The sequence below is a fragment of the Ctenopharyngodon idella genome, chromosome 1 (assembly GCF_019924925.1).
Source record: "Ctenopharyngodon idella isolate HZGC_01 chromosome 1, HZGC01, whole genome shotgun sequence".
NCBI lineage: Eukaryota > Metazoa > Chordata > Actinopteri > Cypriniformes > Xenocyprididae > Ctenopharyngodon > Ctenopharyngodon idella.
In genome coordinates, this window is record NC_067220.1 from 29,450,080 (window position 1) to 29,467,878 (window position 17,799).

The window sequence follows — 17,799 nt, forward strand, 5'->3', positions numbered from 1 at the left end:
TTCAGAATGATCAAACCAACCTTTGAGATGCTGCACAATGAAACTGGTTCGCTGGTTAGTCCAGTTATCCAACCACATCCACTGTTGAGGCAAAGTCAGGTGAGTTTTTTGTTGCACATTGAGGGATATATTTGGCAAATGTGTTTCCATAGTTTATGTGTTCCTATCAGATTAAAAAAAAAATGTATCCGCCTTAATTGAGTGGATAAATGAAGTTTTTTAAGTTTTGAAATGTTTAGAATTCATGCGCATCCGGTATTTTTTATGCAATATCCCCAGATGGATGGAAACGCAATGGGGGTACATCACAGCGGTTGATATCACAGCAGCTTTGTTTCCAGGCGGACTGTTAAACAATGCAACACACGTCTCCCAGAAATCCTGTAGAATTCAACCAGATGACAACTTCGAAACACAAAGTGGTTCCAATGTTGTGTGCCTTATACATCAGACGTTCAGCCAATGGTCCATGGGAGTGATGTCTGAGACTGAGGCTAATGGCTGATTGGTTAACCAGTGTGAAAAAAACTGATCTTGTTTAGCAACTTACTGCAATGGTACACAGGGCTCATTCATGAAAAGCATTATGAGCAAATGGAAAGCAACAATAAAACTTAATGAATTGAGAAAGTTAACTGGACAATTAATGATGCACTATGGGCAGAGCACTAAAAGCCATGCAAACCTAATGCTCACTGTAAGTGCAACTTAAGCACAAGTACCACGATTAAGTGCACATTCTACCACGTTTGGGCAGGTGATGTTTTGTATATTTTGAGCTTCTAAATGAGCTTCTTTCCTCTCATGTGGATAATTTTCTTCTCTTACTTTTTGTCAATAAAACATCTTACCAAGCATTGCAGTGTCTTGACTCTGGGCGCCAAGTAATTATCCTTCTAATGGAGGTCACTGTATAAAAGTGTTATCTCCTCCTCCAGCCCTTGGCATGGCCCTTCTCTTATTTTCTCCCTCAAAATGGATAAGAAGAGAACACTGTGTTAATGGAATCCTCAGTGCAGCCCTATTAAAAGGCACCTTTACAATCAAGAGATAGCAGAGAATATTTCAGAGCAATGAGAGAAAATAAATGAGCAATTAAAGATACCAGAGAGGGCTCGAATGTCTTGCCGCACTGCACTGTGAACCCTCCACACTGCAAAAACGTGTGAAATGAGCTCTGCGTGGGTTGATACACACTGATCACACACACACACATTTCAGAGTAAATGAGAACCAATCGTGGCTGAAGCTGTGGCACTCTAATTCTAAATATCAGTGACCCAGTGAGAAAAACAATCCCAGGTCAACAAAAGACACTGATCCGTAATGCTAACTTGTGACATTTACGAAATGGCAGTGCACTTGACCTGTTTAACACAGCCATTTCAATGCACACAAACACATTCATGTTATGCAGCCACTCCATTCTTCCACTTCCTTCTGCATGTATAAATAACACAGCTTATTTCAGATGATTCTCTATAGTGTGATAAAACTAGCTCATGCTGCAGTTTTCTAAAACTGGAATGTTACACAACAATGAAAATTGCCTTTGTGTGTTTTATTCATGGTATCACTCCCACCAACTTTACAAAACCAAAAAAAAAAAAAAAAAAAAACCCCAAAGGGAAAGACCAAAATTCTTTTGGTATTTTAATATCCTCCAGATTTGTCACATTCTTGAACCTTTCTCAATTGATTCCAGTCTTTTAAGGCAGTGGTTCCCAAACTGGGGTACATGGTGACAGAGGGGGTACGTGAACAAAATGCTGACTTTTGCCGTTCATTTAATTGTATCCCACCTTAAAATTACACTAAAACCGAGCATGTATTTCTAACAGGCAAAATGTCACTTGTAGTGTAAAAACAGGAAAATAGTAATGCTGTAAAAGGCCAAATACAATATTTAAAAGTATCACTTCATTTTTACCATGATTTCATGTTTCTCTATTGAACTTGTTTTTTTTTTTTTTTTTTTTTTTTAAACATCTCTTATGCCAATGTAATTGCATTTATGCCATCTCTGAGCAGGATTAAACAGTGTGTAAATACATCTAGATGCAGCTGCAGTGCAAAGGCTTGTGTTGATACTTATTTCATTTGACTGAAATTATTGATCTAGTTTAATTTATTGCTTTAAATTTTATATTAATAATTAATTTAATAGTAATAATTATAAACAGGGCTTAACATTAACATCCGCCAACCCGCCAAATGCGGGTAGATTTCAGCTGTGGCGGGTAAGAAAGCCACTCCCACTAGCCACTTTGGTGGGTTGAATATAATTTCAGCCTACAGTCAAATGAAAGGTAGCTAAGCTCGTCGTAGCACAAAATTACAATTTAAACAAATGTTAAATAAACCTACTGAATCTGAAAAAAAGAGTTTAGGCTATTTAATTTACTGTTGTATTTGCTAATTTGCTTCTTTGTTCTTTTTATATAGCCTAACAAAAATAACTTACACAATTATAAAATTTATCATATTATGGTCATATTACCCACCCCTTGCCCATAAGTATGATTTGCCCATGGTATGATGACATGATTGTGATGACATACCAGCTGATATACCATGTAGGCCTAGTCTTGATTTGAGTGGTCAGTCTGCATTTGAAAGTTTGAAAGGGTTTTAAATCTAGCTAATCAAGTAAAATGACTAAAAAACCAAGTAATTTTAGCATACCAAAGTCAACTTTAATCATATAAAATGTAATTTCCCAACAGCAAAATTGTGGCCAGTGAAAATGCTGAGTGGCTAGTAACTTTGGAAAACCACTAGCCACGGTGGCTGGTGAGCAAAAAAGTTAATGTCAAGCCCTGATTATAAATAATTATAAATAATAATAATTTTAAGAATTTGACATAAAACATGACATACATTTAATAGGGTTAGAAAAGCTTTGCCTTTATAAAGGTAAAAAATGCACCTGAAATTCAATTTAAGGGGGCAAATATTGTCCCTTAATAGTAAAGGTGTTACTGTTTAAGAGAGGGGATACACCACTCTAAAAAATTTGTGTTTGTGTATGTTATTTACCTCCCACAACTCAATCAAAAACAAGACTAAACTAAAAAAACAAAATGCACATGTATAATAGAGAAGTTATTTAGAGAAGGGTGTTAGCTGTAGTGGCTCTATATAAATGTCTATTCACTTTCCAACCCTCTTCTTGAATTATTTTATTTAATATATTAAATTGTAGCCATCTTTATTTTATTTATTTATTTATTTTATTAATAATAATAATAATAATTTCTTTATTAATAATAGCTACTACAGCCATCTCCATAGTGTCAACTCTCAATACCAGCTCCAATCAATCCTGTAAAACAGGTTTCCTATGAATTCTATAATCCTCAAAACCTTAAACAAATAGGACTCATTTATGTTAAGAATTACAGAACATTTACCTATTACTATGGTTCAGCTTTTTTATCAATAAATCTTTATCTTTCAGACATGATGGATATTTTAAGATTGTGTCCACTGTCTCTATTTTAGTGCAGGATATGACAACCACTGTCTCCTTCCAGAAAAGTTCTGTATTCTCTAGCACACACCTGTCTGTCATGAAATGACAGCTGGTGTATTATTATGGAGTCAATTTATAATAAAGCATATTTTGAGGCAGAATGGCCCTCCTACACTCCATACAGAGCAGGTGCTATGTAGTACCTGACAGGTTGGTTACTGTAGTCAAGTACCCACAATTTAGACATGGACCTTTATCAGCTTCTGAGATAGAAGATGGGTAATGAAGCACCAAAACATAAACCAGTTCATGTTCTCAAATGGATATCAGCAAAGTTCTCAAACAAAGAGGGTCAAACATGACCATTCAATGTAAAACCCACAATAAATTTGATGTAAAACCACACTAATTCCCCCTAATACGCAGACAGTTTCTGCAAAAAACATTGTGGGAAAATGAATGAGAGGAAAAGGTTACAAGATGGTAATGGGAATTAATTCAGACCACAAACAGTTTTCCGAAAACAAGCTCACAAACTCTTTTTATGAATCTCCCTGTAGGTTGTGAGTCTGCAACCTTTCAATTTTCGACCATTTTTTCTCCATTTTGTTTCTCATTCTCCCATCTTAATTTTTCTCATTTTATTTCTGCTTTCTTTCTCTCCACTAGAGATTTAAGTCTAAAATGAGAGCTTGTCCCAAAAGCACTCTTCAAATGAAAAACTGACTCAATTTTAAACAACTAGCCTAAACATTTAGCAGAGCATTGCTTTCTGCAAAACCTAAAAAGTATAATGGGAATATATCTCCCAAAACTGAGAATACAGAAGGAATCCTTGAACTAAGCGTGCCGCTAAATAGAGAGCATTTATTATTAGGACAAAAGACATTTATAATATAGTCTTGTGTAACCCAAACTTTAACAATAGAAAACAAAGACTGACAATTATAAACTATTTCACATATGCATAAAGCAGAATATACCGTTTTTCTACACAACTTGATTTTCACTAACTTGTCACATCCTCGAGAGCAATCAGGTATGACGTTTTCAGATGGACTGATAAACAACACCTGTGTGCCCTTATTCCCAGAAGTCAACCAATCAAATTAAATCTTAACAGACTGAGAAAGTGCTTTCCATTTTTATGTGCGACATTCACTGGCTGCTTCTCAATCAGCTCCTTCGTTCAGTAGTCAGGGCACTGATCAGGGAGTCAGACATTTTAAGGGCTGTCTCAATCGCAAAATCGGTGCACTGAAATGATTGCTCCCTAAAACGTCCCACAATGCACCGTGGAAACCAGGGCACTTCGTTGCCCATGTTCCTTTAACGGAGGTTCTAAAGCGTGAAACAAATCATATCAGCCAACTCACTACACATAATGACACACAAAATATGTTTTTTTTTTTGTTTGTTTGTTTGTTTTTTTGGTCCTACCCATACCACCAAAGCTTTCCCTAACCTTACCCGTATCCCACCTCAATAGCAGCAAAAGTGTTTTGCAATACAATATGAACACAATAAGTACATTGTACTTATTTCTTGACGTAAGTACATAGTAGTTAAGGCCACCTAATATAAAGTGGGACTGTTTTTTTTTAAATACAAACCATTATTTAATTATTTGTCAGCATAAACATACATCGCTAGACCGGAAATGAATATAATCTAGCTAACATTTTTAATTTATTTATAGCTGAAATGTTGCACGCATATGTAACAAGCAAAGTATTTATCAAAATGTACTTCAAATAAAATAAAAATATCAGTTCTGCTGTTGTCCATAAATACTAGTAGTGTTGTAGTACAATGAGGATATTGTCATAGGAAATAGAGTAATCAGTGTCCCAATATGTAGTGTCCTCACCAGTGCTCGAAATTGTGTGCACGATATACTTGTTTACTGAGATGCACCCACTGTCATTGTATGGGGTGAAAAAAAAGCAGCTTGGACATTCTGCTATAACTAACACATTTTGTGTTCCATGGTAGAAAAGAAAAAGTCATAGGCTGCATCGGAAAAATATTAATACTTCCCTAATATAGAGTACTATAGGTGAAAAACAGTGTGTGAAAATAGTAGTGTCTACATTCACAGTATTCATAAAACAGCACGCAAAAGGATGGACTACTATATCCTGTGAGATTCTGAAGTGTGCAGTCGGTGGACACTTTACTATCCCATGATGCCACAGAACAGGAGTTGTGAATGGTAGTGAAGAGATGCAACTGATGTTGGTACAGTAGGTTACATGACAATGAGAACATGGCATTTTTTTTAATAGTCACAAAGTTTTTCAAAAGTACCACCTACTCAGAGAATATGCGATTTTCAGATGCAGCCATACAGTTGTTGAAAGACTGGTTTAACTATTCCTTTGAATATAAATTGTTTTTCATATTTCTTTCAAATCAAATCTTGATTAAGAGGAAAAAAGAGGGTCTTGCATGTGGAAAGAATAATGAACCACCTGATCAAGGAAGGACCAAGAGTCTAGACCAGTTTACAGACTTTTATTAATATTAACTAAAGAAAAAAAAAATCTGGAAATTATGCAGGATCGTAATTGTGCTCATGTGAGTGGAAATTGTTGCTAGTCATTACTTGGAGGTCTTTCAAGACCGTGGTCTGTCCAGAGGCCAAGGCCAAAACCCAGTCCATGACTGCTTTTCTAAGATCCAACCACAAGATCACAAGATGACCTGTCCTGGCTAAACTATGCTTAACAAATAAAACATTCAGTGGACAGACTTAATTGTGTGATTTTATGTTTTATGCCACAAAAAAAAAAAAAAAAACTTGAAAACTATTCGTTGTAAATCCAATCTACTTGTGAATACCCAAAAAAGTCGGTCTGAAGAAAAAAATAAAAATAAAATAAAAACCTGTCATGTTAAATAGAGTTTATTTATCATTATTTATAACTGCACGTTTAGTTTAAGTGTCCTGAATTTCCATTCATTCCTATGGGAAACTCAGTAATGCGTATTTTCCACATAGACAATGCTGTTTACATGGATTTCCAGGAATACTCTATTCACAAAAGGCACAAAAAGAGTAACAGGAAAGTGATCGCCGAGACCAATTCAATCCCTCAATGCAACATTTCACTGCTGTGTGGTACAGTAATCTACAATTTAATGTGGATTCAGACTTTCCTGTAATAGATAGTCTGAGAGACCATATCTGAGTGATACGCATAAAGACCACAATATGCACAGACTGGTGGGAGGTATTTTCCAAACCATCCTGTATTTTCTCAAACGCCGTTCCCAAGCTAACCCGAGCTGCTTCTTGTTTCCGGATATGCTTTGTGAGGTAAAACAAAACATCCCACATTTGGCTGAGAACCCTTATGCTGCTTTAGGGGTTTGGTGGGACAGCCCTAGATCTGCCATGATGCTAAAGAATAAGATAAATAAATTAAAACTCACTGCATTCCCATATAAAGTCACAGAAGTGCTACCGTGCCCTTAAAAAGGCCATGTGTTATGAACTAGCTGAAGGGAACGGTAAAAATATGCAGGTCTTGAGCACAACAAATAGAGAGATTAAATGTCAACGTGAATAAATAAAAACAAGGACTAAAATAGGTTATGCTAATATATAGGGAGACTTTTGCAGACAGAGGAAAATAAAAACCATGCGTGGCAGGCACCATTGTATGAGACTTTATTCAATTTGAGTGGCCTTCTTTTGTTTAGTATCATATGACCCAGGCTGGCTTTTATATCCCCCATATACAAAATTCAATTCCAGGGTTATTTGGGTATATTTAAATCAGTTGAAGAATGATGCCAATTGTCCCCTGGTCTCTCAGAGGGAGTCTGTTGACCTCAGCCAGCAAATATAAAGCTCAGATTGCACGAATTGAGCGTCACTGGCAACTAAGCAAGAGGACACATCTGAGACTTGGTTGCACGCATGAGCGGAACGCTGTGCTTTATGGGTGATGTGAACCCTTGCGGCTAGTGCACTAAGGTCATGACTTCCATAACAATTCTGGGAAGAATGTGCTACTGAGGGAAGAGATATCTGTGTGTATGGAGAGGAACGGAAGAGCACCATATGCTCATCAAAACAACATTTTCTTATCACAGATGTGCAAATATGAAACATTTTCATATTGTTCCATATGATTTGACAAATCCATATGATTTTTTTTTTTTTTTTTTTTTTGTACTATGAAAAAGACAGAGGAGGTATTTAGAAGATATGTAGTATTTTTTTTTTTCCATGCAGCTACAAAGAATGACAACTGGAGACTTCAAGCTTGGTAATATTCCAATTTTTGTTTTTATTCCAAATCTTCCGAAGCCATACAATGGCTTTATGTGAGGAATAGACTGCAATTAAACTGTTCAGTAAGATGAACTCAAGAAGACTCAAAAGAATGGTTTGTTCACCCAACGGTTGTTGCTATACTTCTCTCACAAACGTGTCAAGGTGAGCTCAGTGAATAATTTGATTTGTTTCCCCTACGAAGCCACTGTGTGATATGGTGTAATTATAAAGTGTGTGTTTTTTTTTTCCCCCCACAGTGCTCCAGAGATCCCAGGATATTCATCAAAACTTCACGTTTTGTGTGCCACTATTAAAAGAACCCAGCAAATGTTGGTCCGACAGTAACGTCATGTCCCTGGCCAAAAACAGTCATGGTAGGATGGCATAAATCGGTAAAAATATGTAACAGAACACTTCCTAAAAATGCACTGAGATACGTTTGTACATGTCTACAATTCTCTGGGGTTGCATGTATAATTGTTACTTTGACTTTTGGCTATGTGTAGTTCAATATATAATACTTAAAGAGTTAGTTCACCCAAAAATGAAAATTCTGTCATTAATTACTCACTCTCATGTCGTTCCACACCCACAAGACCTTTGTTCATCTTTGGAACACAAATTAAGATATTTTTGATAAAATACGATGGCTCAGTGAGGCCTGCTTCACCACTGATTCGAAACAAATGATTTGTAAAGCTTCGAAGCTTCATGTAGCAGTGTTTTAAAATCGCCCATCACTAGATATTGTAGAATAAAGTCGCTATTTTGTTATTTTTTGTTGCACAAAAAGTATTCTCGTCGCTTTATAATATCAAGGTTGAACCACTGTAGTCACGTGAACTGTTTTAAATATGTTTTTAGTAGCTTTCTGGGCATTGAAAAAGGGAGTGTTATTGCTGGCGATGCAGGCCTCGCTGAGCCATCGGATTTTATCAAAAATATTTTAATTTGTGTTCTGAAGATGAACGAAGGTCTTACGGGTGTGGAACAACATGAAGGTGAGTAATTAATGACATAATTTTCATTTTTGGCTGAACTAAACCTTAATTAATTAAATAGATAAAGTCACAAAAAAAAAAAAAAAAAACGTCCATTCAAGTTTCATTTAGGAACTATTTTTTAACCATGACTGAGGGAAGTCTTTTCAACAGTCATTAAACGTCCAAATGTTTGCTGGTAAAGTCCTAATAGTTTGTAAAGACAAGAGGATGAGTAAATAAAAGATACAATTTTCATTTTGGGCTCAATTAAAGCCGTAAACCACTTTTAAAGGAACTGTTCGCCCAAAAATCCAGTGTTTCACTCTCCAGTCCAGTAGGTGGCAGATATGCACCATTTACACTGGTTTGCTAATCAACTGGTATGCCAGCATAAAAACACCAGAAGTACAATGCCGCATTTCTGCCATTGGAGATGATGTTCCTTGTTTAAATATTGGGTTGTTTTTCCACCAAAACCAGTTGGAGTGTTTGGTCGCATAAGTTTAACGAAAAATGAGAAATTCAGTAAGGCAACGCAGATAGCTGTTATTATGCCAACACTCCAGAGGGCAATTAAGTACTCAGACAAGTCTGCACTGTAGAGCCATTGAGAATGAGGTTACAGTGGTAGGAATGGAGATGACTGTAGGAGCAAGTTAATGACAGGAAGCAGAAAAGTCTGGTAATGCTCTACATCCACACTTAAATTATCCAAATTAGGACTGAAGTATGTATCTGTTTCAGGATATGACGAGATAATGATACAAATGGATGAAAACAGGCTGCAGTAAAATGTTTTTAAAAGAAAAAAAAAAAAAGGGGGGTTTTAGTGCTTCAGTGAAAATAGTTTCAGTCCATAATTTTTTATTTAAAAATTAAGCTTTATTTCCATGGCATCACTTAATTTAACTTGTTTAGCCAGTTTCAACTGTGACATACAGGGAGAGAGAATGAAATCCCACGTAAACTGCAAACAGAAGCGTCTAGCATAGGGGCTTGGAAAGAACCATCCCAGGTAATTTGATCTTACAATTACATGCAATACAACCTCTATTTTCAGACCATCTGATTGGCAGAGCCTATCATCTCTTTAAACGGAAAAACAGATTTATGCCAGTTACACCCAGAGTGCCACCTACTGGACATCATTTCAAAATATGTAAGCCTAAATAAATTTCATATTATTACCATTTATTGTTACGCAGCTTGTGTAAAACATAAGATTCAGCATAAGATTCCTCTTAATTAACTGATACAGAACAATGATTTAACCTTTACGTCCCATTCCCTCCACCATCACCACTATGTGATTTCTACCAATGAGAGGGAAAAAAGTGTTTCGTTACCAAATAAAGTGTGCTTGAACATTTATTAAATAATTATGAGAGGAAAGCTTATATTAAAGACATGAGAGAATATCATATATGCTAAACAAATTAGTTCTCAACAAGGACTTGCATCAAAAAAGAGCATATAAAACAGTTCTTATGAGTCAAAGGACAGATTGGACATGTTATTACTTGCTACATGGAATGCATAACTGTTCAAGCATTACTTTCTATATCTCCCCACGGATGTCAGCTAGTACAGAAACAACCTCAGGGGTTTCAGCAGTGATCAAAATAACATGTTCTAACTCTTCACTACGTAGCAGTCATACTATGAAAACAATCACAGAAATATCATTCTCAATGTATTGATTGTCAAAGCCGTGAAAATAAGCAGTGGATAAAGCCTGCTGCAGTGGTTACATTGTACTAATAGTTGTGATTCCTGAGGCCGTTTCTGTGGTACATTCCTCTTCGATCTGTTGCAATGGATTCTGGTCACTTGGAGATGGAGGGACAGACTAAGAGAAAATGCATAGAGTCTTTCAGTAAGCACAGTGCTGCTCTTAAAAACTAAAGCAGGTTTCACTGAGAGCTCTCTATTTACGAATGTAACTGAGCTGAGGATCAAAATGATGAAGAAATATTTCAGCCAAAAAAGAAAATTGACATGTAAAAAAAAACAAAAAAACTTGCTATTAAATTACAAGTGTTTCGCAACCGAATGTCAGGAAGCCAAACCATGTTGAAAGATTCAGCAGAGATTATCTGTGAATAATGACTTGCATTTTAGTGTCAGTCTGTGCTTTAAAGGGTTACTTCAACCAAAGATGAAAATTATCCCATGATTTATTCACCCTCAAGCCATCCTAGGTTTATATAACTATCTTCTTTCAGACGAACACAAATCGGAGAAATATTTAAAAATATCCTGGCTCTAAGCTTTATAATGGTAGTGAATGGGGTGCGATTTTGAAGCCCAAACAAATGCATCCATCCATCATAAAAGTAATCCATATGACTCCAGGGTGTTAATAAAGGTCTTCTGAAGTGAAGCAATGGGTTTTTGTAAGTATCCATATTTAAAACTTTGTTCACTATAGATGACTGTATGCATCGATTTGCGGCGGGAGAGTAACCCCTGACCCGACGCATGATGCAATGATGAACGGCGAAGCGCAGAGGATAGAGCAAAACAAACAAAACACTAGTCACAAATTAGAAGTCTAAAACAAGAAATTTTAAAGAGAAATTTCAATATAATAGAAGAGGAGCTTGAGTTTGTTGCACAGCCTAAATTGTTTAAAGCTTACGCTACTCCTACATCCTATGTCATGGTTCCTTAGTTGGCGACCCGCAGGACACATCTGGCCCGCAAGAGAAAAATGTTATTGCAGACTAGGGTGAAGTCAGAATGTACATACAGTATATCCATCCCAAATCATTGTATTTTAAAAAAACTTTGAATGGCAAACTGTGGCGCAGCATGATTTTGAACAGCTGTTGGGTGCCGCAAATAGACGTGAGTGTGCGTACGGCCATATAGGCTTCTAATTTTAAAGACGCGGTGCTGCACGTCTATCAGCGTGCATCTCTTTACGCTTTGTTTTGCTAATGTTTGAGGCTCCTTATAGGGGACGGGCTCTGATAGCCATAGCATGCAAAGGGATAGAACATAATTTACAAATCATAGCCCACCAAATTGGCTAGTGATTTGAGGTGCGATACCCGCCACGGTCGATTTTCACCCACATTTGGCGGGTTGGCGGGTGTTAATTTCAAAACTCGTTTATAATAATAATAGCAGAACAAACATTGTGGTCACAACATTGAGGTCGGTGGCCCTTGGCTTTGTATTGTTGGCAGAATTTGGCCCTTGGTGAAGACTGATTTAGGAACCCTGTCCTATGTCATACATCGCGTCACAGGTTACGCTTTGGTTAATTTTGGTTAATAAAGTTTTAAATATGGATATTTTTCTTAGAAAAACCCATCGCTTCGCTTCAGAAGGCCTCTATTAACCCCTTGGAGCCATATGGATTATTTTTATGATGGATGGATGCATTTTTGGGGGCTTCAAAACCATGCCTCCCATTCACTACCATTATGAAGCTTGGAAGAGCTGGGATATTTTTAAATGTATCTCTAATTGTGTTCATCTAAAAGAAGGATGGCTTGAGGGTAGGTAAATTATAGGATAATTTTCATTTTTGGGTAAACTAACCCTTTAATAGTAATTTTTGTAGGCACTTGACAGTCCATGATCACTTTGAACAATCATATTAAAAGATTCATTTAAAGATTATTGAAAAATGTCTTAATAATAATAATATCATAATAATAATATATTTGTATAATGCTTTTAGCAGTTTAAGAAGAAGTGTTTTTTGAGAATCAAATCAGCATATTACAATGATTTTTGAAGGATCAAACACACACATACACACACAAACACAAACACACACACACAGGTGCATCTCAATAAATTAGAATGTTGTGGAAAAGTTCATTTATTTTAGTAATTCAACTCAAATTGTGGAAATCGTGTATTAAATAAATTCAATGCACACAGACTGAAGTACTTTAAGTCTTTGGTTCTTTTAATTGTGATGATTTTGGCTCACATTTAACAAAAACCCACCAATTCACTATCTGAAAAAATTTGAATACTTCATAAGATCAATAAATTAAAAAAAAAGGATATTTTAAACAGAAATGTCAGGCTTCTGAAAAGTATGTTCATTTCTTTGCAGTCAATACTTGGTTGGGCCTCCTTTTGCATGAATTACTGCATCAATGCAGCGTGGCATGGAGGCGATCAGCCTGTGGCACTGCTCAGGTGTAATGGAAGCCCAGGTTGCTTTGATAGCGGCCTTCAGGTCATCTGCATTGTTGGGTCTGGTGTCTCTCATCTTCCTCTTGACAATACCCCATAGATTCTCTATGGGGTTCAGGTCAGGCGAGTTTGCTGGGCAATCAAGCACAGTAACACCATGGTCATTGAACCAACATTTGGTACCTTTGGCAGTGTGGGCAGGTGCCAGATCCTGCTGGAAAATGAAATTAGCATCTCCATAAAGCTTGTCAGCAGAAGGAAGCATTAAGTGCTCTAAAACTTCCTGGTATACGGCTGCGTTGACTGTGGACCTCAGAAAACACAGTGGACCAACACCAGCAGATGACATGGCAGCCCAAATCATCACTGACTGTGGAAACTTCTCACTGGACTTCAAGCAACATGGTTTCTGTGCCTCTCCACTCTTCCTCCAGACTCTGGGACCTTGATTTCCAAATGAAATGCAAAATTTACTTTCATCTGAAAAGAGGACTCTGGACCACTGAGCAACAGTCCAGTTCTTTTTCTCCTTAGCCCAGGTAAGACGCTTCTGACGTTGTCTTTGGTTCAGAAGTGGCTTGGTACGTGGAATGTGACAGTTGTAGCCCATTTCCTTAAGACGTCTGTGTGCGGCGGCTCTTGATGCACTGACTCCAGCTTCAGTCCACTCCTTTTGAAGCTCTCCTAAGGTCTTAAATCTGCTTCGCCTGACAATCTTCTCAAGCCTGCGGTCATTCCTTTCACTTGTACACCTTTTCCTACCACACTTTTTCCTTCCAGTCAACTTTCCATGAATATGCTTTGGCACAGCACTCTGCGAACAGCCAGCTCTTTCAGCAATGACCCTCTGTGGCCTACCCTCATTGTAGAGGGTCTTGATGATCGTCTTCTGGACAACTCAGCAGGTCAGCAGACTTCCCCATGACTGCTGTTGGGATTACTGACCTAAACCCAGTATTTATACCCTGAGAATGGTAATTTAATAGAACTTGAAATTAAATATTCTAATAACTTGGGATATAGATTTTTTGATTTTGATGAGCAGCAAGCTGTAATCATCAAAATGAAAACAAAAAAGTCTGGAAATATTTTACTTTGTCTAATAAATCTAGAATATATTTAAGTTTTACTTTTTGAATTAAATTACAGAAAAAAAAAAAAAAAAAACTTTTTCATTGTATTCTAATTTATTGAGATGCACCTGTATATATATATATATATATATATTTCATCCAGGAAAAATCAAGCCTGCAGCTAGCATTCTTGATAGCGCTCCTAGTATGGATACTCAAAACAACAGATGAATTGAATGTGTTTACATAATGGCATGTTGGTTGTTGCTTACCTCTGACTCTGCTGTAGCAGGTGTTACAGAAGAGCTGTCCGTGTCTGACTCTGACCTGAGCTCCGGACTCAGCCCCTCTCCCAAGGTCAGTCCTGCACCTGACACACTGCAAGATTAACAAGAAGCAATGAGTCTGGATACAAATCAAGATGAGAGGATATAACTCTCTTCTTCCCATGACTCCATGCTGAAAGGCAAAGGAGCACCCAAAGCCTCCCAAATCAGAAATGCTAATTATTGGGTCAGTGTGGGCAGATCCTCCACCATAGCTAAATTTGTAGTCAAAGCTGATGAAGCAGTGATGTAAGTGTCCTGTGCTGCAGTGAAGAAACAAGCAGTTACCAGTTACCGTAAACAAAATAACCCCTGCAACCAGATACAGGAATCAAAAAGGGATATACATCATTAGAAGGAACGCAAGAGAGCAAAGACCAAAACAAATACCTTATTTTCCGGAAAATAAATGGGTGTATAAATCACATTTTATTATTACATTCAGAAATAATGTAATATAGAAATAAATAAAACAAAGCGTTTAAAACAATTATAAACACTATAAATACATATTTTGGTTCACAACAAATCATTACATAAATCATTTGGAAAAAGCATGTTTTAGATGATTTAAAAAAATTTTTTAAAAAAAATTTAAAAAATTATATTCCGGAAAATGCAGTATAGTTTTGTGATTGGGAAAAGCCTGTGTGTTCAGTGACTGGCAGGGTTCTGGTCAGGATAGCCTTTAATTGGTTGTGCTGAGGTTAGCCAGAAGGAGTGTTTATTTTGCCAAGTTTATTGGCAATAAGGCAATCAGAAAACAGGCTGGACTTACAATTTCTTTCCATTCAAAACAAAAAAATAAAAAAAATTCTCAACTTAGAATTAAAACACATTTAGATTAGAAATTCTGTTAATCACTCACCCTCATGTCGTTCCACACCCGTAAGACCTTCGTTTAATACGACGAGAATACTTTTGTGTGCAAAAACAAAACAAAAAAAATAACTTTATTTAACAATATCTTCTCTTCTGTGTCATTCTCATTCGTTGTTTACGTCCAGCGCTTCCAATTTCTACGTCAGAATGGCAACACATTATTGTCCGGCTCCTGCTGTCAGCATCACACGCATGCGTCGTGCTGCTCACGTGTGCAGCTTTGGCCAATACTGAGCCGGCGCTCTGACATAACACATGGAAGCCTTCACTGTGCTTACTGCAGCAATTACGTAAGGATAATGACAGGGAAGAGAAGAGATTGTTGAATAAAGTCGTTATTTTTGTTTTGTTTTTGCATATGAAAAGTATTTTCATCGCTTCATAAAATTAAGGTTGAACCACTGCAGTCACGTCAACTGTTTGAACGATGTTTTTAGTACCTTTCTGGAACTTGAAAGTGTTGGTTATATTGCTGTCTATGGACAAGTCATATACCTCTCGGATTTCATCAAAAACACCTAATTTGTGTTCCGAAGATGAATGAAGGTCTTATGGGTGTGGAACGACATGAGGGTGAGTACTTAATGACAGAAATTTCATTTTTGGGTGAACTAACCCTTGTACTGGAATGATTTGGTGATATATTTTTGACATAATTCATTCTTTGATTCAAAACTGTCATTTAAGATACCTACACCATTTCTAATTTTTTTTGCATGCTTGTAATCTGATTGCCTATAGCAGAATTTATTGATGTTAGATGGCTAATGATCTCCTGTTGCCCCAAATGATGATGGTTAAAAACCCAGGCTAGGTACAACAGATCCACGGAGGGCCCACTCGCTCTCAGTTTCAGGTGACCTCTAGTCTCACCTTGAAGCAACCAATGTGAAAGCAGAGCTCCAGGGAATCGATGACCATGGCAGCTCCCTTCCCTAGAGGCTGCTCGCACCTCGAGCACATCCGCCTGCCACTGAGCAGCCTACAGGCACCACATGCCAGTGTCAGAATTCAATGTCAGAAACAAGACAGCATTGCTCTGCCCTTTCCCTGATTTGATTACATTTAACAGAAGAGGTTGGCGGCAGGGTACTGAATGGTTCGGAATAGTATACTACCATACTATGCTGCATGTGTACTGTACACAGCATGCACCGTGTTGCAAGGAATACCCAAATTGTCAAAATGTACCAAATGGTACAGTATCAAATAGATACTGCTTCCAACAATAAAATACACTCCACTTGAGCTTTCAGTGTAACAAATGGACTGGAAGCAATAATACTAATTTTCACATTTCTTCTTTGACTGCATATTTAATAACACCATTTTTGTTTTGTTTTTTCCCACAACATTAGATTACAAATTAAAAGTATTTATTTCCAAGATAACCACTAGACTACAAATGATGAATTTAGCCTGCAACGTAGTGATGTTTTGTAGCACACAACTTTTTACAAGAAATATTGTTGAATATTGCATACTCTTGCAATATATTAGACAATGCAGCATATATTGTACATTACCATTTAAATGTTTGGGTTCGGTAAGATTTGTTTTTGAAAGAAGTCTCTTATGCTCACCAAGACTGATAAAATATAGTACAAATTGTGAAATATTTTTGCAATTTAAAATTGTTTTCTATTTTAATATATTTTTAAAAAGTATTTTTTTTCTGTGCTGGCAAAGCTGAATTTTCAGCATCATTACTGCTGTCTTCAGTGTCACATGATCCTCCAGGAAACATTATAATATGCTGATTTGGTGCTCAAGAAACATTTCTTCTTCCAGTATGCTGAGCAGTTGTGCTGCTTAATTTTTTCTGGAAACCATGATACTTTTTTCCCAGGTTTCTTCGATTCAAAAAGAAAATAATTTATTTGAAATAGATTTTTTTTTTCGATAATGTAGAACACTTTACATCCATTTTTGATCAATTTATCCATCTTTGCTGAATACAAGTATTAATTTATTAAATAAGAATAATAATCGTACTGATCTCAAACATTTGAATGGTACAGTATATGCCACAGTATGCAAAATACAAATACACAGATTGCTAAAATACCTGGGGTTAAAGGTCAGGTAGAGTGAGATCCTTCTTAAGAAAAAAATAATAATAAAAGAGCTGCATATAAAATTGGCTTATATGTGTTTAAACTTAACATGCATTTACATAAAGCAATGCTTTGGTTTTTAATAAACTAAACACACAAAGCACAATTCATTCTGAACTATCGCACTAAACATGGGACATGACTAGTCCATACCTGCCATGCTGCTGAGGGTTTGGATGAGACTCAGGGAATGAGGGCTCAGTCGTAGTGGGAAAGTTGGAGCTCTGTTTAAGACCAGTATTGAAGATCGCTGAGCCAGGGCCCAAGCTGCTCCGTCCGCTCCTGTAAGTGCCAGTGCTGCCCAAAGCAGAATGGGGTCTGTTTGAGATACCTGAAGTGTAGGACTGCCTGGACCAGGAGCTGGTTGTGTGGAGGTTGTCCAGCGAATCATATCTGTAACAATAGGGCAGAGATTGAGATATTAAAGACAGACTTGAAATAATGTGTTCATGGTTGACAAAAAGTACACTATCATTCAAAAATGTGTTTTT

General features: G+C 36.8%; 1 protein-coding gene across 7 annotated transcripts in view; it reads right to left on the bottom strand.

Annotated features, from left to right (window-relative positions):
• Nucleotides 1-10,083: 10,083 nt before the first annotated feature.
• The window catches only part of lmo7b (LIM domain 7b), a 50,146-nt gene continuing 42,430 nt past the window's right edge, over nucleotides 10,084-17,799 (bottom strand). For 4 of the 7 annotated variants that reach the window (XM_051899547.1, XM_051899560.1, XM_051899526.1 and 1 more), the window contains 4 exons: nucleotides 17,462-17,701; nucleotides 17,260-17,292; nucleotides 14,256-14,361; nucleotides 10,084-10,595 (listed from right to left, as the gene is read on the bottom strand). In XM_051899547.1, the coding sequence (XP_051755507.1) occupies nucleotides 10,494-10,595; nucleotides 14,256-14,361; nucleotides 17,260-17,292; nucleotides 17,462-17,701 (481 nt within the window). In that variant the 3' untranslated portion in view covers nucleotides 10,084-10,493. Of the gene's footprint in view, nucleotides 10,596-14,255; nucleotides 14,362-16,064; nucleotides 16,174-17,259; nucleotides 17,293-17,461; nucleotides 17,702-17,799 lie in introns of all 7 variants that reach the window. The other 3 variants (XM_051899540.1, XM_051899533.1, XM_051899555.1) reach the window with 3 other exon arrangements.